Genomic DNA, 22,068 nt, shown 5'->3' with positions numbered 1-22,068 from the left:
TATTTTAATGATTTACCTAATGTTTTGTATATTCTGTAATCTATATATTATAGTATTGCTCTTAAAGTACTTTATATATCTCTGTTATTATACTTAACAGTATATTGTAAATGATTATAATATCAGCCTTCCTCCCCATACTGTAATAATCTCAAGAGCAAGGAGTACCATCCATTGTGCATCTTCAAGTACAGACTTCTATGAACTTAATACCATAATTTAGTTTTGTGTAAGTGTGGATTTTCAGAGTAATTTCATTGAAATCCTGCCTACCAGAATTTAAAGAACCTTTTCTCTACACATTAGCAAGTTTAAAATTTCATATTGAGTTAAATTCATCAGCTTAATAGCACTTTTTCTTATCTTATTTCTTCTAGGTGAAAAGAAATGAAAGTGAGGAACATTTATAAGTGTTTAAAGAAGTAGAGAGGAAACAATACTAACACTATTAACTTCATACAGCTTAGGTTGAAGTATCCAGAATGGTCTGAATCTTTATTCAAATTATTTAATAAAATGAATAAAAATATTCAGAATAAAAAGGTTTTGTTCAAAATTAGAAAGTTCAAAATTTTCACATTTCCAATTGAACATTTGAATCATGTTTATATGAGGAATTAGAAGAAAACTCTTCCTTCATAATATGAAGATACATGATTCCATTGAGAAATCATGTAGAAACTTTCCTGATTACTTTTGTCTAGTGCCACTTCTCCATGAACTATAATTTAGAGGCTTCTTTTTTCCCCAGCATTGAGTATTACCCATGAGTCTTTCATTTTGTCATTCATCTTGTAAAATGGCACATAATATGTGTAGGTTGTTGGAGTACTTCACTATGATGATTGGTGTGATGATTTACAATTTGTATATATTTATAATTGTATAATTTAAAGTTAAAATTAGTTTGGCTTCTGGTTTCCTAAGTTTCAAATTGGAGAGTTTCTCTCATTTTAATTTGCTTTCTTTAACCAGTGACACAGTATAATAAAGATTCCCAACTTCTGCTTTGGTTGTTAGTCCATGATGCTTCATGGAGTTTTGGGGGATTCAGCAAAAATGTACCTCTGTGACCACCGCTGGGGATGCATATGGGGCCATGCAGATGGAGTTCCATGTTTTCCTAACTCTCCTAAACCAGGATAGCTTCTGTTCCATATATTACATACCTAGTAAGGTTTTAGCAACCCTAGTGGTTTTCCTTATGTCTTCTTAATATTTTACTTCCAGATTTAACAAATATTTAGCATCTCCTATGTATGTGAAAGACTGTACTAACTTTAGCAAAAAAAAATCAAAAATGAAGACGGAATTCTTACCATTAAGAATTTTTTCAGTTGAAAGATAAGAAAAGTATGTTAATTATAATGCAGGGCACATTGTCAAATATGATATTATTTGAAAGTATTCTGGAAATCTGAAGGAGAGCTTTCATTCAGTTGAGGGAATCAAGACAAAGTTTCTGGTTAGGTGGGTTAGAAAACAGAAATAAAGACGGTTATAGAACAGAATTGAAGCAGGTGGTAAGTGAAGGAAACTTTCCAAGTAGAGTGAATGACATTAATGAAAGTTGAGAAGCAGTGGATTAACAGACATAGAATATCATTCAGATTTGGGTACAGTGAGTGATTAGAGCTATATTGAAGACCAGGCAGAGGAACTGTGTACACTAAGTAGACTGTGAGACGTCATGGACAGATTGGTATAAAAATTAGTATATGTTTACAATTGAAGGGGCAGTGATCTGAACAGACCAGTGCTTCAGGAAGATTAATTTGGCGATAGTGTTTAAAATGGAGTTTGTGGGGAAAGAAACAGTATATTTTATTTGGGAAATATTTTTTCTATATTTTGTTTGTAGCTAATTTGAAATTTTGATCTTTGGTTTTGTCTTATGAAATTAAAGAGAGAACTGAAGAATCCAAAGTATCCGTTGATATTCTAACATCAAGGGAACAGTTTTTCTCAGATGAAGAAAGAAAATATATGGCTGTTAATCAGAAGAAACCTTATATTTTAGTAACACCACTCAAATCTAAAAAAGTTATAGAGCAAAAATGCATGAATTATAATCTGTCCTTTGGCACCATTAAAGCAGTGACAGATTTTGCAGTGCGAAAGCATCAAAAAGAAAGTAAATCAAACTTATGTGAACCTACAAGTCCAATCAGCAAACCCACAAAGACTTTAGAAAGTACATTTGAGTATAGTGTGGGTCATAAAAGTAAAAACAAGGAAGGTTGTAGTGAATGTGATTTACTCACTGTCAACCAGAAAATAAAAATACCTAGTCCTAAAAAGGAACAAACAGTCACCTCTGACTTTAAGAAAAATACAAGGTTATCAAAATTGAAGAAAACTGAAAATCAAGTAACTGTGTCATTTTACAAGCATCAGTCCTCATCAGATTTGTCTAATGAAGAGAGTGAAAAAGGAAAGGAATTTAGAAGGAAAGCTGGGGTTGTTAAGAAAACCAGAGCAAGAAATACCAAAGAAATAGTGGTTCACTTGAGAAAAAGCACAAGAAAAACAAGGACAATCCCAGTGATGTCTGAATCTGAAACTGAAGAGAGTGAAAATGAACTTCATATGAAACAAAAGAAAGCTAGATGTTCTGCTAAAGAAAATCTTCAGAAATCTGATATTAGCAATGAGCTTCCAGTTATTGAGACAATGGGATCTGGCAAGACAAACAGGTATTCCTTAGCATGTTTACCTGGTTTAATTCAGGATGAGGAATGGAATAAGAAAGAATTACAGAAACTTCATTGGTAAGTAGTCAGATTTGACTCTGAAATATCTAGAGGGGCCACAAAACAGTTTACAACATAAAAACTCCAATAACGGGCTGATTTAATGACTTCTATTTGTTAATATGGAAGATGTCATCCAAAAACACATGGAGAGAAATTAAAATTTATATAGGGAGTAGAGGGAGAGTACAGATAACTTCTAAATAGGTTCTTTGTGGCCATCTATAGCCTGCATGTGAGGAAAGTGAGTGACCCTCTTTTCTTTTCATTCCCATTTAATATTTCAAGAGAGTCCCCTCCCCCTCCCCCCTAAAAAAGGGTAACTATGTGAGGGGACAGATGTGTTCATTAATTTGATTGTGGTAATCATTTCACAATGTATATGTATGTCAAATGATCACATGTACACTTTAAATATATACAGGTTTTTTTGTCAATTATACCTCAGTAAAGCAGGGGTAAACCATTTCAACACAGACAAATGCAGCTCTCTCACTTAGCTTCACATTTTAAGCAATATTTTATAAGTAAATTTACTATTATAAAACTCTAAATTTGAATCCAAATTTGTAGATTATTTAGTACAGTCTTTTCCCCCTCATTTATAGAAGAGAAATTAGTCTTAAAAATTCAGTGATTTGTCCAAGGTTTCTTAATTAGTGCTGCTTGATAAATCAGGTATGATGAGAATTGGATTTAGCTACATAGACTTGAAAAGCAGTTTCAGTAGTGTGGTAGTTAGTATTGGAAGCCAGATCATAGTTGAGAGATGAAGAGTGAATGAGACAGTAAAGACAACCTAGATGGATGACACAAGAAATTTGGCAATGATAGGGAACAGAAGAATGCATAGTCATAGAAGACAGTGTGAAGATAAGGGAACATGTATGTTTAGTTGCTTGCTTGCTTGTTTGTAAGGTGACTCATGCCAGGGTATAATGGTATGTTCTTGGAAATGATCTAGTAGAAAGAAAGGAAGATATGATTGATAAAAGAGGGAAGGATAACATAGAAACACGCCACATTCAGTGTTCCATTCTCTTGTGTACCCCCAACTTTATAACATTTGGAATTCATTTTCAAATCTACCTTCTCTTCCTAAGGCATCTTTGTGCCACTGTACTCTTCCTTTCTCGATTTCCTAAATTTTCCTTCTCTATCTTATTTTCAGGCAGAGAAGGTTTTCTTATTCTTCAGACTTCTTGGTTTTGGCTGTTTGCTTTCTAGCAGTCGTGTATTCCAGTGATCTTTTCATTCCGAAGTTCTACTTTTCCTTTTTGCAAAGGGACTTCCAAATCTGTGCCTCTGGTCTTGAATTCTTGTACTTAGGTTTGTATTTCCCTTTCCCTGCTGGACATCTCTACATAAATCTCACCTACAGCTAACTTAATATGTCAAAAACCAAACTTATTTTCCCCTGCCTGTCCACTTTGCCTGACATTCCTGTTTCTGAATATGTAATTTTTCTAGTCAACTAGGTTTAAACTCTCTATTATTATTGATTTTTAATCTAATTTTTTAAATCTAATTTTTTTTTAAATTAAGAAGCTACCAGCTATACTTAGGCAATATTGTGGGTTCAATTCTGGACTACTGGAAGAAGGTGAATATCTCAACAAAGAAAGTCACATTAATTTTTTGGTTTCCTGGTGCATATGAAAATTATGTTTACACTCTACTGTAGTCTCTTAAGTGTGCAATAGCATTATGTCAAAAACACCAGTGTATATACCCTAGTTAAAAAAAATAATTTATTGCTTAAAAATGCTAATCATTTGAGTCGTCAGTAAGTTGTAATCCTTTTGCTGTTGGAGGGTCTTGCCTTGATATTGATAGCATTTTACCCACAGTAGAACTTCTTTCAAAATTGGAGTCAGTCCTCTCAAACCCTGCTGCTGCTTTATCAACTAAGTTTATGTAATATTCTAAATCCTTTGTTGTCATTTCAACAGTCTTCACAGCATCTTCACCAGGAGTAGATTTCATCTCATGAAATCACTTTCTTTGCTCATCCATAAGAAGCAGTTCCTCATAAGTTCAAGTTTTATCATGAGATTGTAGTAATTCAGCCACATCTTTAGGCTCCACTTCTAATTCTAGTTCTCGCTATTTCCACTACATCTGCAGTGACTTCTTCCATTGAAGTCTTTAACTCCTCCAAGTCATTCATGAGGGTTGGAATCAACTTCTTCCAAACTCCTGTGAATGTTGATATTTTAATAGACCTCTTCCCATGAATCACAAATATTCTTAATGGCATTTTAATGGTGAATCCTTTCCAGAAGGTATTCAATTTACTTTGATCCATCAGAGGAATCACTATCTGTGGCAGCTCTAGCCTTAGGAAATATATTTCTTAAATAATAAGACTTGAAATTCAAAATTACTCCTTGATTCATAAGCTGCAGAATGGATGTTATATTAGCAGGCTGAAAACAACATAAATCTTGTACATCTCCATCAGAGCTTTTGGGTGACCAGGTACACTGTAAATGAGCAGTAATATTTTGAAAAGAATCTTTCTTTCTGAACAGTAGCTCTACACAGTGGTCTTAAAATTTAAAATGATTCAGTAAACCTTGTTGTAAATAGATGTGCTGACCTCCAGGCTTTGTTCCATTTATAGAGCACAGGTAGAGGAGATTTAGCATAATCTACCTAAGGACCCTAGAGTTTTCAGAGTGGTAAATAAGCATTGGCTTCAACTTCAAGTCCCCTGCTACATGAGCCTGTATCAAGAGAGTCAGCCTGTCATTTGAAGCCAGCCATTGACTTTTCCTCCTTAGCTATAAAAGTCATAGATGGCATCTTCTTCCAATAGAAGACTGTTTTATCTGCATTGAAAATCTGTTGTGTAGTGTAGCCACCTTCATTGATGATCTTAGCTAGAGCTTCTGGATAACTTGCTGCAGCTTTTACATTAGCACTTGCTGCTTCACTTTGTACTTTTATGGAGACACTTCTTTCATTAAACCTCATGAGCCAACCTCTGCTAGCTTCAGACTTTTCATCTGAAGCTTCCTCACCTCTCTCAACCCTTCATAGAATTAAAGAAAGTTAGGACCTTGCTCTAGATTAGACTTTGGCTTAAAAGAATCTTGTGACTGGTTTGATCTTCTATCCAGATCGCTAAACTTTCTCCATATCAGCAATAAGGCTATTTGTTATCATTTGTGTGTTCATTAGAGTAGCACTTTTAATTTCCTTAAAGTACTTTTTCCTTTGGATTCACAACTTTACTGTTTGGCACAAGAGGCCTAGCTTTCAGCCTGTGTCAGCTCTTGACATGCCTTCCTTACTAAGCTTAATCATTTCTAGCTTTTGATTTAAAGTGAGAGACTTGCAACTCTTCCTTTCACTTGAACATTTAGAGGCCATTGTAGGCTTATTAATTGGCCTAATTTCAATACTCTTGCATCCTCGGAGAATAAGGAGGCTCAAGGAGAGAGAGAGAGAGATGGGAATGGCTGGTCAGTGGAGCAGTCAGAACACACACGACATTTATCAATTAAATTCACTGTCTTATATTTGCACAGTTCATGGCACCCCAAACAATACAAGAGTAGCATCACAGATCACATAACAAATATAATAATGATGAAAAAGTGTGAAATATTGTGAGAATTACCAAATGTGACAGAGTCATGAAGTGAGCAAATGCTGTTGGAAATATGGCACCAATAGTCTTGCTTGACACAGGGTTGCCACAAACCTTTAGTTTGTAAAAAACACAGTAAAGCAAAGGGCAATAAAACAAGATATGCCTGTACAGCCTTTTTCTTAACACTACTCTTTTTTTCAGACCTTTAATGCCTTTTGCCTGAACTGTGTAAGTAGCCTTGTGTTTTTACTTTATTCTGTTCATCTGAGTAATCTGTTTTATACAACTCCAGATTAGTCTTAATGTATAGTTGTGGTTCTGACACATCAAAAACCTTCACTTGCATTCTTGCTCAAATTCAAATTATATAAAGATTTCTTCTGCCTTGCATTGAGAGTAATAGTTGACCTCAGTTATCCTTTCCAGCTGTATCCCCCATTATTTCCTTTAATAAAAGTTGTCAACCTTTGCTGTATGTTCAGATCATGCAAGGAGATTTTTAAGTGCCTGGACTACAGAAATGCCAGTTTCCAGTAAGATGAGTAAGCATACTCCGCTCTGTTTCTTCTATGCAGCTGTAACACCTGGACAGAATTCTTGGAACAGCTTTTTGTTGACTCAGGAAGATAAATAATAACAGGCTGATTGAGGGAGACTAGAATTTTAAGAACCACCAAACTGGAAGTGAATTTCCAGTTTTTCCTCTAGATATTCCCCCAAGCTAAACTCAAGGCCACCTAAAACCAGGAAGGGGGCATTGAGGCAAGACAAAGAGAGTTCAAAGAGAAGCCCTTCAGTTATGGCTTGAACAGGAAGGGGGATTACTAACACTCAGAAACAGTAGAGGAAATCTCTCAGTTGTTTCTTTTTCTTTTCTCCTTTCTCTTATAACCCAGTACCCATACAATCCAGCAGGAGCAAGCATCACAGCATCATTTGGGGCCCACACATACCTAAAACTCAAAGTGCGGAACCTTCCTCTCCAGTTCGGGTAGAGGTCTCAAAAGGGTGGGGCAAACCATTTTGCAATTTTCTCTTTCTGTCCTCTGCTTGGCCCTGAGAAAGATAAAATTTTATAAAGTGTGCAGCAGAGCTGGGTAACTAAAACCCCAGGTTTCTGCCAGAGAATCAAAAATGGGAACCCTAGGGAACCAAAGACTGCAGAGAGGGAGGACCTAGGGAAAGCAACCCTATAAAGCTGTTTATGAACTTTTAGGCTCACCCTTGAGTTGCCCATTTGTGGATCTGATCCTAAACAGCATACCCAAGACTTTGAGAACTGAACTAAATGGTAGACCACCATGCAGTTTCCAGGCCAGCCACCCAGTGTCCAACATGCAGTATATCCTAATGACACTGCAAAGCTTTAAAAATGGAACTGACAATGAAACTGCAACCACAGAAGACTGACTGGAATTTATAGCTCAGATTACAGCCAGGTTGGTTGCCTGCTAAAACAAAAATATTAATATTCTCTATAAAATATATGTAAGACCCAGAGTTTTGTCATTCAGAATGTCTAGGAAATAATCCAAAATTACTTAGCATACAAAGAACCAGGAAAATTTCAACTCTTATGGAAAAAATAATCAACAGATGCGAATGCTGGGATTGACACAGATGTTGGAATTACCTGACAAGATTCTGAAGCAGGTATATAAAAATGCTTCAGGAACTAAAAGCAAACATTCTTGAACAGAAATTTATAATGTCTCAGCAAGAAATAGAAAATGTAAATAAGGATCAAATGGAAATTTTAGAACTGAAAAATAAGATAAAAACTCACTGGATAGGCTCAATAACAGAATGAGATGAGAGAGGAAAGAGGCAGTCAGTATCAGGAATGGAGGAATAGGAAGACAGATGGCAACTCTGGGTAAATACAGTAGACTTCTCTTGAGTTCTTGTAAATGTTTAGCGGTTTAAGGCAAATATTGCATTGCATGATGGAGTTCTTCAGTGTTTATAAATGTGATACAGAAGACAAGTGAGGAAGAGGCTTATATGATGGTAAGATTTTACTTGAAGTAGTAAGATACTGATTCTGAGTTGACTGTTCAGTATGTATATAGTAAACCCCAGAGCAGCCACTAAAAAACTACACATATCTTCAAACATTTAATAGATAAATTAAAATACTAAAAAAAAAAAAGGCAGAAAAAAGAAATAGAAAACAGGAGGAACAAAGAAAAACAATTACATTAATTATGTTAATAATATAAATACCATTTAAAAGATTGTTAGAATGAATTTAAAAACATGATCCCACTGTGTTGTATAAAGGAAACTCACTTCAAATAGGACATAGGTAAGTTAAAAGTGAAAGGATAGATACATACCATGCAAATTCAATAGATAGCTGGAGTGGCTATAGTAATACTAATCAAAGATTTCAGTATGAAGAAAATATCGAGAATAAAGAAGGACATTACAAAATGATAGAAGTGCCATTTCACCAGGAAGACTTAACAATCGTAAATGTGTATGCACCTGAGAACAAAACCTCAAAATACATGAATCAAAATCTGACAAAACTAAAAGGAAAGTACTGAACTGAAAAGAGTCAAATCCACAATTATAGTTGGAGACTTCAGTATTCTTGGTAATTGATGGCAGTAGTAAACAGATAATTAGTAAGGGTATACAAGAACTGAATGAACAACACCATCAGCCAACTGTGCTAGCTGACATTTTGGAATAGTGTACCCAACAGGGAAAAAACACATTATTTCTAAGGATAGGTGGATTATTCACTAAGAACATTTACTAGGTCATAAAACAAATCTTAACAAATTGAGTATAACTGAAGTTATATAAAGGGTGTTCTCTGGCCATAATTGAATTAAACTACAAGTCCGTAAAAGAAAACAAAAAATTCCAAGTGGTTGAAAAATAAATAACACACCTATAAATAATCTATGAGTCAGAGAGGAAGTCTCAAGGGAAGATATTCTGAACTGAACAACAAAGAAAATATATCAAAATTTGCAGTGTGAGCCCAGAAGTTCATAAACAATGTTACAGTTTGGTTTTACGTAGTTCATTTCTCTGCCTGACTTTCATGATACTTTCTTCATAAACGAAATTGTGGTATGATCTTATAGTGAGTGGACTATTGAGTAATAAAAAGGAAGAACTATTGATACTTGTAACCACTTGAATGAATTTCAGAGGTATTATGCTGAGTGAAAAATGCCAGCCAAAAAGGTCACATACTATATGATTCCATTTATGTTATGTTCTGGAGAAGACAGAACTAAAAAGAAAGAAAATGGATCAGGGATTTCCAGTGGTTATAGTGGTGGACCACAGAGGGGTAGCACTGGGAGTTTTTTTCAGTCTGATGGAACTGTTCCATCTGTTGTGTTATATATCTGTTAAGATTCATAGAACCATACCCAAAAAGATGATTTTACTTAAACTGTTTAAAAAGTGCCTAGACTGCATACTATTAAAATATTCAGATATGGCAGGTTTGGGTTTGGGTTTTATGCTTCTCTAGTTTTTTACAGCTTTGACCTGCAGCTATTTCTTTGAAATTTACTGTTCTATAAATATGAACTATTTATCATTCCCTAACCATATGTAGTTCTTCCTTGTCTTCATTTCCTTGCCAATATTATGGCCTCATTTTCACCTGTTATATTTTTATCCATCCTTCAAATTTTATCTCACATGTCACCTCCTCCCTGTAACATTTCCTTGTTATCACCTATTCCTACTTTCCACTCGGTTAGATGTAATGCCTCTTTCTTACAAACAACGTAAAGCAATTCTAATGCTGATTTCAAAGCAAAATAATCACATGAGGAGCTTTTGGAAAATGCAAAGGATTGCTGCCCCAGACCTACTGTATTGAAATCTTAAGGGATGGAGTCTATGAATCTGTTCGCTTAATTTACTTGCTTGCTTGCATTTTGCTATAAGCTCCTTAAGTGATTCTTGGTTGCAGCCCACTGTTTTGTACCCCCCCCCATCATGCTTATAACCTAGTAGGGTAGACAGATACTTAGCAAATAATCCCTGTAAGAAGTTTATGACAGTATTTATCAGGGAAATCTGACTTAGTTTAGGCAGATACTAGAACTAAGATTTGAAGGTTAAATAAGAAGTATTTAGGCCAAAGATTCATGATAAGTACGTTTTAAAGTAAAACAGTGTATGTAAAAGTAGAAAGTAAGAGAGCATGTTTAAAAATACTAAAGGCCAAAATGACTGGCCTACAGAAAGTGAGGGAAGAGCTGTAGAGGATGAGAATAGACAGGCGAGGAAGAACATAGATCATATTTCGGTTTTTATGCTTAAAAATGATGAAGTGATTTTTAAGTAGGACTGGAATGATATTACATTTGCCTTTTTAAATTATCTGGGATTAACTAGAGGAGATGTGTTCATTACAGACTAATTTCTTATTAAGTGCATTAAGTATTTTTATTATGACAAAATAGTCCTTTTAGGCAATCCTAGACTTGAATGTTAGCTATGTACACAGATAGGGAAGCTTGAGCCCCCTCCCTATAGTTCTCCGCTTTAGAACACATGTGGAATGATTAGTTATGCAAGGGTAGAACATTTGTTAAGTGTTCAATGCCCATAAGTATTTGTTCTCCTTTTATGCATCGAGTGAGTGGTATTCTGTAGTTAGATCATATCTGTTCACAAAAGTTGATTCTTAAATTTTCATGAATTTTACAAATTAAATGTTTCATGATCATTATTAAAAATTAAATTATATAAACTAAAGGTTAAATAAATTTATTAGAAACAAACTAAAACTCTAAACTCATCACTTCCTAATTATTTTACTATATTTTATTATCTGTGCCCTTGAGGTTCTTTACATCTGTCATATCTGTGTAGTGGAAATTCTTTATAATTGTGTGCTGTTGCACATTTCTCACTCCATGTTGGTAACTTGAAATCATCCATGATAGGAGTATTTACAACATGGAAATTGACAAACACTACAAATTGGGGCTTTTTAACCCCAGAGAACTAGTTGTTAAAAATTTACCAGCATAACACTGCATAGGTTAACGTGAGTTAAATAGATCTTTTCTGGCAGAACTATCAGCCTAACCACAATATATAATATCTCTTGGAGGGGGAGGGCAGTAATATGTATACCAGGTTCTAAATACAGTAAGTCCCCTACATCCGAACCTTCAAGTTGTGAACTTCCGAAGATGCGAACATGTGTTCACATGTCCAGTCACATAAGTTAGTTCACATGTCTGGTGTATACTGTCATGTATGTGCATCCTTTACAAGTAGTTGTGCTTTTGTGTGCTTTACTGTACAATATTGTATCGAGTACAGTAGTACAGTATCTTTATTTCAAGCCCAGGATGTCCGGATGCAAGCATAAAAGCAGTGGTGATGTAGCTGGTACTACTGTACTCTTCAAGGTACTTTAGTGTAAGAGTAAAAATGTTTTTATTTTTTGTGTTTGTTTTTAATGTATTATTTGTGTGAAAAGCAATATAAGCGTATTACAGTATAGCACTATATAGCCAATTGTGTTAGTTGGATACCTAGGCTAACTTTGTTGGATTTACCAACAAATTGGACTTAAAAATGCAGTCTCGGAACGAAATTCATTCATATGTAGGGGACTTACTGTAATCATTTGCAATGAGATTTTAGAATGTAACTCGTTTGTTAAATTGGGGAACTACCTTATATTGACTTAGTTTTTTTCTATTTCAATTTTCATTTCCCTCAGTTAAGTATTATATCTAAAATATTGTGTTCTATAAATTATAATAGAATGAAAGCAAGCGTAACACTTTTTAATAAGAGTTTGTAACATGGAATATATAGAAACTAGGAGCTTGTCTTCCAATATAGTTAGCACCAGTAAGATTTGTGCAGCAGTGTACAAAAGTTAGTCATGCTAGAGTCCCCCCAAAGATCTAATAACTGATTAGTTGGACTTAGGAAAAAAATGTTGAAAGATTGGGCATGGTTTTTCAGGTTTAATAGACTACAACAAAATAGAAGGCATCTACTAGATATGTACACTTACATGTTTGTATTTTAAGCATTAGAGTAGGTTATTAAGTGGAGAGAATACTATCTTCTTCCTAAATAGTTATCTAGAATGATTTTGATAAAATTCCTTCAGCTCAGTAATTCTCCTTGATTTAGTAGTATCCCTTCAGAAGGTTATTTTTTTATTGAGTTGAATTGCTTGTTCTTTAACTGTTTTTGGTCTTCGATAGTGCTTTTGCATCTCTTCCAAAGCACAAACCTGGTTTCTGGTCAGAGGTGGCTATGGCTGTAGGTTCTCGATCTGCTCATGAATGCCAGAGGAAATACATGGAAGATCCCCGAGGAAAAAGATCTCAGAAACATGTCACCAAGAAAAAGCCAGTCAACCCCAAAGGTAACCTTTGTAGGAAATAGTTTTTTCCTAGTTCTTAGTATCGATTTCTTTTTTTGAATTTTATTTTATTTATTTTTTTATACAGCAGGTTCTTATTAGTCATCCATTTTATACACATCAGTGTATACATGTCAATCCCAATCTCCCAATTCATCACACCACCACTCCCACCCGACACTGCTTTCCCACCTTGGTATCCATACGTTTGTTCTCTACATCTGTGCGTCAATTTCTGCCCTGCAAACCGGTTCATCTGTACCATTTTTCTAGGTTACACATACATGTGTTAATATGCGATATTTGTTTTTCTCTTTCTGACTTACTTCACTCTGTATGACAGTCTGTAGATTAATCCACGTCTCTACAAATGACCCAATTTCATTCCTTTTTATGGCTGAGTAATATTCCGTTGTATATATGTACCACATCTTCATTAATCATTTGTCTGTCAAGGGGCATTTAGGTTGCTTCCATGACCTGGCTATTGTAAATAGTGCTGCAGTGAACATTGGGATGCATGTGTCTTTTTGAATTATGGTTTCCTCTGGGTAACCCAGTAGTGGGATTGCTGGGTCATGTGGTAATTCTATTTTTAGTTTTTTTTAGTTTTTTAAGGAACCTCCATACTGTTCTCCGTAGTGGCTGTGTCAATTTTCATTCCCACCAACAGTGCAAGAGGGTTCCCATTTCTCCACACCCTTTCCAGCATTTGTTTGTAGATTTTCTGATGATGACCATTTTAACTGGTGTGAGGTAATAACTCATTGTAGTTTTGATTTGCATATCTCTAATAATTAGTGATGTTGAGGAGCTTTTCATGTGCTTCTTGGCCATCTGTATGTCTTCTTTGGAGAAATGTCTATTTAGGTCTTCTGCCCATTTTTGGATTGGGTTGTTTCTTTAATATTGAGCTGCATGAGCTGTTTATATATTTTGGTGATTAATCCTTTGTCTGTTGATTCGTTTGCAAATATATTTCCCATTCTGAGGGTTCTCTTTTCGTCTTGTTTGTAGTTTCCTTTACTTTGCAAAAGCTTTTAAGTTTCATTAGGTCCCATTTGTTTATTTTTGTTTTTATTTCCATTACTCTAAGAGGTGGATCAAAAACATAACAAACACAGCAACATAAATCTTGCTGTGATTTATGTCAGAGAGTGTTCTTCCTATGTTTTCCTCTAAGAGTTTTATAGCGTCTAGTCTTATATTTACTTCTCTAATCTATTTTGAGTTTATTTTTATGTATGGTGTTAGGTAGTGTTCTAATTTCATTCTTTTACATGTAGCTGTCCAGTTTTCCCAGCACCACTTATTGAAGAGGCTGTCTTTTCTCCATTGTATATCCTTTGCCTCCTTTGTCATAGACTAGTTGACCATAGGTGCGTGGGTTTATCTCTGTGCTTTCTATCCTGTTCCATTGATCTACATTTCTGTTTTTGTGCCCCTACCATATTGTCTTGATTACTGTAGCTTTGTAGTATAGTCTGAAGTCAGGGAGTTTGATTCCTCCAGCTCTGTTTTTTCCCCTCAAGACTGCTTTGGCTATTGGGGGTCTTGTGCCTCCATACAAATTTTAAGATTTTTTTGTTGTAGTTCTGTGAAAAATGCCATTGGTAATTTGATAGGCATTGCATTGAATCTGTAGATTGCTTTGGGTAGTTAAGTCATTTTCACAATATTGATTCTTCCAATCCAAGAACATGCTATATCTCTCCATCTGTTTGTATCATCTTTAATTTATTTCATCAGTGTCTTATACTTTTCTGCATACAGGTCTTTTGTCTCCCTAACTAGGTTTATTCCTCGGTATTTTATTCTTTTTGTTGCAGTGGTAAATGGGAGTGTTTCCTTAATTTCTCTTTCAGATTTTTCATCATTAGTGTACGGGAATGCAAGAGATTTCTGTGTATTAATTTTGTATCCTGCAACTTTACGAAATTCATTGATTAGCTCTAGTAGTTTTCTGGTGGCATCTTTAGGATTCTCTATGTATAGGATCATGTCATCTGCAAACAGTGACAGTTTTACTTCTTCTTTTCCAATTTGTATTCCTTTTATTTCTTTTTCTTCTCTGATGGCCGTGGCTAGGACTTCCAAAACTATGTTGAATAATAGCGGCAAGAGTGGACATCCTTGTCTTGTTCCCTGATCTTAGAGGAAATGCTTTCAGTTTTTCACCATTGAGAATGATGTTTGCTGTGGGTTTGTCATATATGGCCTTTATTATGTTGAGGTAGGTTCCCTCTATGCCCACTTTCTGGAGAGTTTTTATCATAAATTGGTGTTGAATTTTGTCAAAAGCTTTTTTTCTGCATCTATTGAGATGATCATATGGTTTTTATTCTTCAATTTGTTAATATGGTGTATCACATTGATTTGCGTATATTGAAGAATCCTAGCATCCCTGGGATAAATCCCACTTGATCATGGTGTATGATCCTTTTAATGTGTTGTTGGATCCTGTTTGCTAGTATTTTGTTGAGGACTTTTGCATTTATATTCATCAGTGATATTGGTCTGTAATTTTCTTATTTTGTAGTATCTTTGTCTGGTTTTGGTATCAGGGTGATGGTGGCCTCATAGAATGAGTTTGGGAGTGTTCCTCCCTCTGCAATTTTTTGGAAGAGTCTGAGAAGGATGGGTGTTAGCTCTTCTCTAAATGTTTGATAGAATTCACCTGTGAAGCCATCTGGTCCTGGACTTCTGTTTGTTGGAAGATTTTTAATCACAGTTTCAATTTCATTACTTGTGATTGGTCTGTTCATATTTTGTTTCTTCCTGGTTTAGTCTTAGAAGGTTATACCTTTCTAAGAATTTGTCCATTTCTTCCAGGTGGTCCATTTTATTGACATAGAGTTGCTTGTAGTAGTCTCTTAGGATGCTTTATATTTCTGCAGTGTCTGTTGTAACTTCTCCTTTTTCATTTCTAATTTTATTGATTTGAGTCCTCTCCTTTTTCTTGATGAGTCCGGCTAATGGTTTATCAATTTTGTTTATCTTCTCAAAGAACCAGCTTTTAGTTTTATTGATCTTTGTTGTTTTCTTTGTTTCTATTTCCTTTATTTCTGCTCTGATCTTTATGATTTCTTTCTTTCTGCTAACTTTGGGTTTTGTTTGTTCTTTTTTCTCTAGTTCCTTTAGGTGTAAGGTTAGATTGTTTGAGATTTTTCTTGTTTCTTCAGGTAGGCTTGTATAGCTATAAACTTCCCTCTTAGAACTGCTTTTGCTGCATCCCATAGGTTTTGGATCATCGTGTTTTCATTATCATTTGTCTCTAGGTATTTTTTGATTTCCTCTTCGATTTCTTCAGTGATCTCTTGGTTATTTAGTAACATACTGTTTAGCCTCATCATGTGTTTGTGTTTTTTACGTTTTTTTCCCTGTAATTGATTTCTAATCTCGTAGCATTGTGGTCAGAAAAGATGCTTGATATGAGTTAAATTTTCTTAAATTTACTGAGGCTTGATTTGTGACCCAAAATGTGATCTATCCTGGAGAATGTTCCGTGCGCACTTGAGAAGAAAGTGTAACCTGCTTTTGGATGGAATGTCCTATAAATGTCAATTAAATCTGTCTGGTCTATTGTGTTTTAAAGTTTGTATTTCCTTATGAATTTTCTGTTTGGATGATCTGTCCATTGGTGTAAGTGAGGTGTTAACGTCCCCCACTATTATTGTGTTACTGTTGATTTCCTCTTTGAAAGCTGTTAGCAGTTGCCTTATGTATTGAGGTGCTCCTATGTTGGGTGCATATATATTTATAATTGTTATATCTTCTTCTTGGATTGATTCCTTGATCATTATGTAGTGTACTTCCTTGTCTCTTGTAACATTCTTTATTTTAAAGTCTGTTTTATCTGATATGAGTATTGCTACTTCAGCTTTCTTTTGATTTCCATTTGCATGGAATATCTTTTTCCATCCCCTCACTTTCAGTCTGAATGTGTCCCTTCATCTGAAGTGGGTCTCTTGTAGACAGCATATATATGGGTCTTGTTTTTGTATCCATTCAGCAAGCCTGTGTCTTTTGGTTGGAGCATTTAATGCATTCACGTTTAAGGTAATTATTGATATGTATGTTCCTTTTACCATTTTCTTAATTGTTTGGGTTTGTTTTTTTAGATCCTTTTCTTCTCTTGTGTTGCCTGCCTAGAGAAGTTCCTTTAGCATTTGTTGTAGAGCTGGTTTGGTGGTGCTGAATTCTCTTAGCTTTGGCTTGTCTGTAAAGCTTTTGATTTCTCCATCAAATCTGAATGAGATCCTTGCCCGGTAGAGTAATCTTGGTTGTAGGTTCTTCCCTTTCATCACTTTAAGTATATCATGCCACTCCCTTCTGGCTTGTAGAGTTTCTGCTGAGAAATCAGCTGTTAACCTTATGGGAGTTCCCTTGTATGTTATTTGTAGTTTTTCCCTTGCTGTATTCAATTCTTCATTAATTTTTGCCAATTTGATTACTTTGTGTCTCGGCGTGTTTCTCCTTGGGTTTATCCTGTATGGGACTCTCTCCACTTCCTGGACTTGGGTGGCTATTTCCTTTCCCATGTTAGGGAAGTTTTCGACTATAATCTCTTCAAATATTTTCTTGGGTCCTCTCTTTCTCTCTCTTCCTTCTGGGATCCCTATAATTCCAATGTTGTTGCGTTTATTGTTGTCCCACAGGGCTCTTAGGCTGTCTTCATTTTTCCTCATGTTTTTTTCTTTATTCTGTTCCATGACAGTGAATTCCACCATTCTGTCTACCAGGTCACTTATCCGTTCTTCTGCCTCAGTTATTCTGCTCTTGATTCCTTTTAGTGTATTTTTCATTTCAGTTATTGTGTTGTTCATCTCTGTTTGTTTGTTCTTTAATTCTTCTAGATCTTTGTTAAACATTTCTTGCGTCTTCTACATCTTTGCCTCCATTCTTTTTCCGAGGTCCTGGATCATCTTCACTATCGTTTTTCTGAATTCTTTTTCTGGAAGGTTGCCTATCTCCACTTCATTTAGTTGTTTTTCTAAGGTTTTATCTTGTTCCTTCATCTGGTACATAGCCCTCTGCCTTTTCATCTTGTCTATCTGTGAATGTGGTTTTTGTTCCACAGGCTGCAGGATTGTAGTTCTTCTTGCTTCTCCTGTCTGCCCTCTGGTGGATGAGGCTATCTAAAAGGCTTATGCAAGTTTCCTGATCAGTATCAATTTCTGATCACTCATTAGATGTATTTTCTATTTATCCATGTGTTTTATTATAGGTATTTTTTGTTGTTTTTAAAATTTTAAAGCTAGGAAGAACTCCAAGGATCATCTGTTTAATTTTTAAGTCTGACCTAGCTACTTACTTACATCAATAGTTGCCTTAGCAGCCTTGTGCTTTGAGTTTGTTCTAGGAAATCTGCAGTTGGATCCAGAGATTTCAATAACTGGATTATTGTTCTAAGGGTCTAAGTTAATTTGAGGCCACTTGGGTAGGGCCCCCTAGTAATTCATAAGAAAACTCAGAATAAATTTAGTTTTTATAGTCCCTAGTTGTACACACTCCTGGCCAGTGTTTCTGCCAGAGAAGTCCTATACCAGGCTTTAGGGAATATTCAGTATCCCTGTCCTAATTCAATAAGGTTTATATTTTAGCAAAATCAATAAGTTAGATAGTCAGCGAGAGAAGTGTGAGAGGTAACCTTTCTCACAGGTAAAGAACCTTTTCAACCTCATGCTACCTAATCCTAATATAATTTCTTCCTGAGTAGTCTTGTAATCTAATCACATTGCGCAGATCCCAGTGTAGAAAGAATCATTTGTTATATTAGAGGCTTGGAAATATTAACAACAGAGACTGAGTTTATTTAATGTAAATACACAATTCAGAATTTGCAAAGGCTGTTCACTTTATAGAGCAGTTAGTATAAATGACTAAATCCTTATCAAAATGTTTTGCTGACTCTTAAGGCAAGATCAGTGATTCTGATAAGAAGCAAACTATTAAGATAACTGCCAAAGTGGGAACTCTTAAAAGGAAGCAGCAGATGAGGGATTTTCTGGAACAGTTGCCAAAAGATGACCATGATGATTTTTTCAGTACAACACCTTTGCAGCATCAAAGAGTACTGGTAAGCATCTTAAATGTATGAAATCATTGTTTTCTTTATACTGACTTTTATATCTTTCATTTTATGTATGGTTAGTGTTCATCCCTAATATGTAGGCCAAGGATTGATAGCCCTCACTGATATGCCAAAGTATAGTATAGTAAAGTATAGTATAGTATAAGAAGCATTCTGATGCCATTCTCATCAGTGGCCAGAGTCTCCCCTTCAGTGGGGTTCAGAAGTAATGGTTGTAGAACCAAATAGAAAATCCAGAGATAGACCAAACATATATATTTAAAATTCATATGCAGTGAGGCAAACTTAAAAAGGGAGGGTGATAAGAAAAGATTATTACCTACTGCATAGTAAATTGGGAGGAGGGATTAAGTGACAGCATAAGATTGACAGATTTGAATGTATACAAGAATTTTTGTAGTATGAAAAATCACAAAACTAAAAACTTCAGTGACTGGGATAAAATATTTGCAACAGATAAAGACAATAATATGTATAATATGAAGAACTCATTCAGATGTTACTGGAATAATAAAAAGTATCAAGCTCACAGGAAAAAAATAGGCAAGAAAAATTTAAAAGGCTGAATGAACACTTAGGGGCATTTTAACTAGCTATCAAAGGAAAACAAAGTAAATTATATACCTTCTAAATTACAGAATCTTTTAAAAAAATAAGTTAAAATATTCACTAACAAAAAGCAGTAGGCATGTTGATATAGTCATATGTCAGTGTATACATAATTGAATCTTATCTTTTGGAAAGCATTATGGCAGTATATGAGAGCCATAAAGATTATATCTATTCATGGGAGTTTATCCTAAGAAATTCAAAAGAAGGCAAAAATCTTCACAAAGATACTCCTTGTACATTTATCTTCACAGCAAAAAGCTGAAAACAATCTGTATATCCAGTAAGGATGTACTTCATAAACACAGTTAAATATAGTGCAAATATTAAGTGCAAATCTGAGACTTTGTAGACTCTAAATATAAAATGTTAAGAATATTAAGATTAAAGTAATGCAGAAATGGATGTATATAGACAACTGGACTATTAAGCATAAAAACTGAGATTTGTTTTAGTGAGCTACACTTAAGGGTAATTTTTTCATCTACCCATTTCACAATGTTGTTAAATCATCTCCAATTTTAAAAGGCTACACAGTGCTTTAAGAATTTAGTAATAACATCATTATCTGAGCTCTCTTTTTGCCTACACAGGTTATGAAGGAAGGTATTTTAAGGGAGCCATCTGAGAATCTTACTGTGTTCTTTGCACAAAAACCATGGTCCTTTAGGCATTGTACCCTTTATATTATTCCCCCATCATTTCAGGTTCTATATTTGTTTTGGCCTAAATGCAACAGTAGCAACATTTTGAAAGCAATAGAAATAGAAAGCAGTGAATTAGTTCATTTTCTGTGGCAGAAGTCCACTGTTCCTAAGGTTTTAATATAAAGGTAAGTAAAATCTTAATTAAGGATTGAATTGCTGTTTATTGGAAATATATGCACACAAAAAGTTTAATACTGCTTGACTGTCTATTTAGTACCAAGCATAATAGTAAATCAATTACAGTTTTGTTTTGTTCTGTCTACACAGAGGTCAGCATACTTGGTGCATAGGCCAAATCTGGCATATCACCTTTTTTTGTAAACAATATTTTATTGTAACACAGACATGTTAGCTATGGCTGCTTTCCTGCTTCAACAGCAGAGCTGAGTAGTTGGAATAGAGACTGTATGGACCACAAAACCCTAAAATACTTTCTGTCTGACTCTTTACAGAAAACATTTGCTGACCCTAGTCTACACAGCGCTAGAAATGTGTGTCCATTATCTCTGTTTTACACAACAGAAACTAGGTTTTTTAGAGGCCAAGGCTCTGTTCTCTACCTACTAATATTTTTAGTTACTCAGTTGTGAAATTATAAGACAGAAAACAACTTATCATCTCCCCAAAAAAACAATTTGTGATAATGAGGAATTCCGTTTTTAGGAGTGCCTGTCAGTAATATATATTTGCTTTCTAGTTACCAAGTTTCCGGGACAGTCAAGAAGAGGATGATATTCTGCCAAATATGGACAGAAATCCAACAACTCCATCATCGGTTATCTTTCCACTGGCAAAAACTCCTCAGTGTCAGCATGTCAGTCCTGGCATGCTAGCCTCTATAAATAGGTAAGTATTTGTGCATATGATACTGTAATTCTCTGCATCAACTTTTAATATTCCATGAGTTGAAGAGAGTAGATGTCAGTAATGAAAGGAGTCATCATTATTTTTAAAAAATCATGAAAGAATAGTTCCTAGAAGTCAAGGATGGACAGTTTCCACAAGGAGGGATGTTATTCAATGGTGTCAGTACACAAGTGACACTTTACGTTAGATTCTAGATGGGTCAAAGTTTTGCCTGTAAAGAATTAAACTATAAAATATACCTTAAAAACACCTTAGAGAATTATTTTATAACCTCAGAAGAAGCAGAAGCCACTAACAAAAAGTATGATAAAGTCAACCATACAGAAAATAAAACATTTTACCTGGTACCAACCACCATAAACAATCAAAAGACAAATGACAGTCTGAGAAAAGAATTTGTGGAACTCATCACAGGAAGAAGGCTAATTTCTCTGTTATAACACTCCTACAAATAAACAAGAAAAGGAAAGCCATTCTCATGCATTACTAGTGAGAAGGTAAATTAGTTCAGTCTCTGCAGGCAGTAATTTGTTGATATCTATCAAAATTATAAATGCATATGCTCTGACTTAGCAGTCCTACTTCGAGAATTGTGAATGTACAACTAATTCATTGCAATATTGTTTATAATGACAAAAGACTGGAAACAAATGTCCATCAATTAGGGACTAATCAAATAAATTCTGATATATTATGTAGCCATAGACATTAATGAAGAAATTCTTTATGTACTTACGGTAAAATGTCCAAGATATATTAAATGCAAAAAGTTAGATGTGGTTAATTATGTGTTACAATTTGTGTAAATCGGGACTGTGTGTGTGTATATACTTGTGATTGCTTTTATGTGATTAAATATAAAACAACTGCTTTTATGTGATTTAAATATATTGCTTTTATGTGATTAAAATCACATAATTACTTTTATGTGATTAAATATCTCTGAAGGGATACATAAGCAACTGAAAACATTGGTGATTCTTAGGGAGAAGAACTAAGATAGCTTGGGACAAATAAGAGGAATACTTTTTTGAATTTCACACGATTTGAAT

The 22,068-nt window shown here is 34.8% G+C and overlaps 1 protein-coding gene across 3 annotated transcripts in view; it reads left to right on the top strand.

The window, feature by feature from the left end:
• MIS18BP1 (MIS18 binding protein 1) overlaps positions 1–22,068 on the top strand; it is a 61,998-nt gene that overhangs the window by 28,943 nt on the left and 10,987 nt on the right. For all 3 annotated transcript variants that reach the window (XM_060294783.1, XM_030854877.2, XM_030854875.2), the window contains 4 exons: positions 1,907–2,771; positions 12,579–12,742; positions 18,658–18,818; positions 20,847–20,995. In XM_060294783.1, the coding sequence (XP_060150766.1) occupies positions 1,907–2,771; positions 12,579–12,742; positions 18,658–18,818; positions 20,847–20,995 (1,339 nt within the window). The remainder of the gene's footprint in view (positions 1–1,906; positions 2,772–12,578; positions 12,743–18,657; positions 18,819–20,846; positions 20,996–22,068) is intronic.

Source organism: Globicephala melas, chromosome 2 (assembly GCF_963455315.2).
Source record: "Globicephala melas chromosome 2, mGloMel1.2, whole genome shotgun sequence".
NCBI lineage: Eukaryota > Metazoa > Chordata > Mammalia > Artiodactyla > Delphinidae > Globicephala > Globicephala melas.
This window is presented reverse-complemented; position numbering and strand designations above follow the sequence as displayed.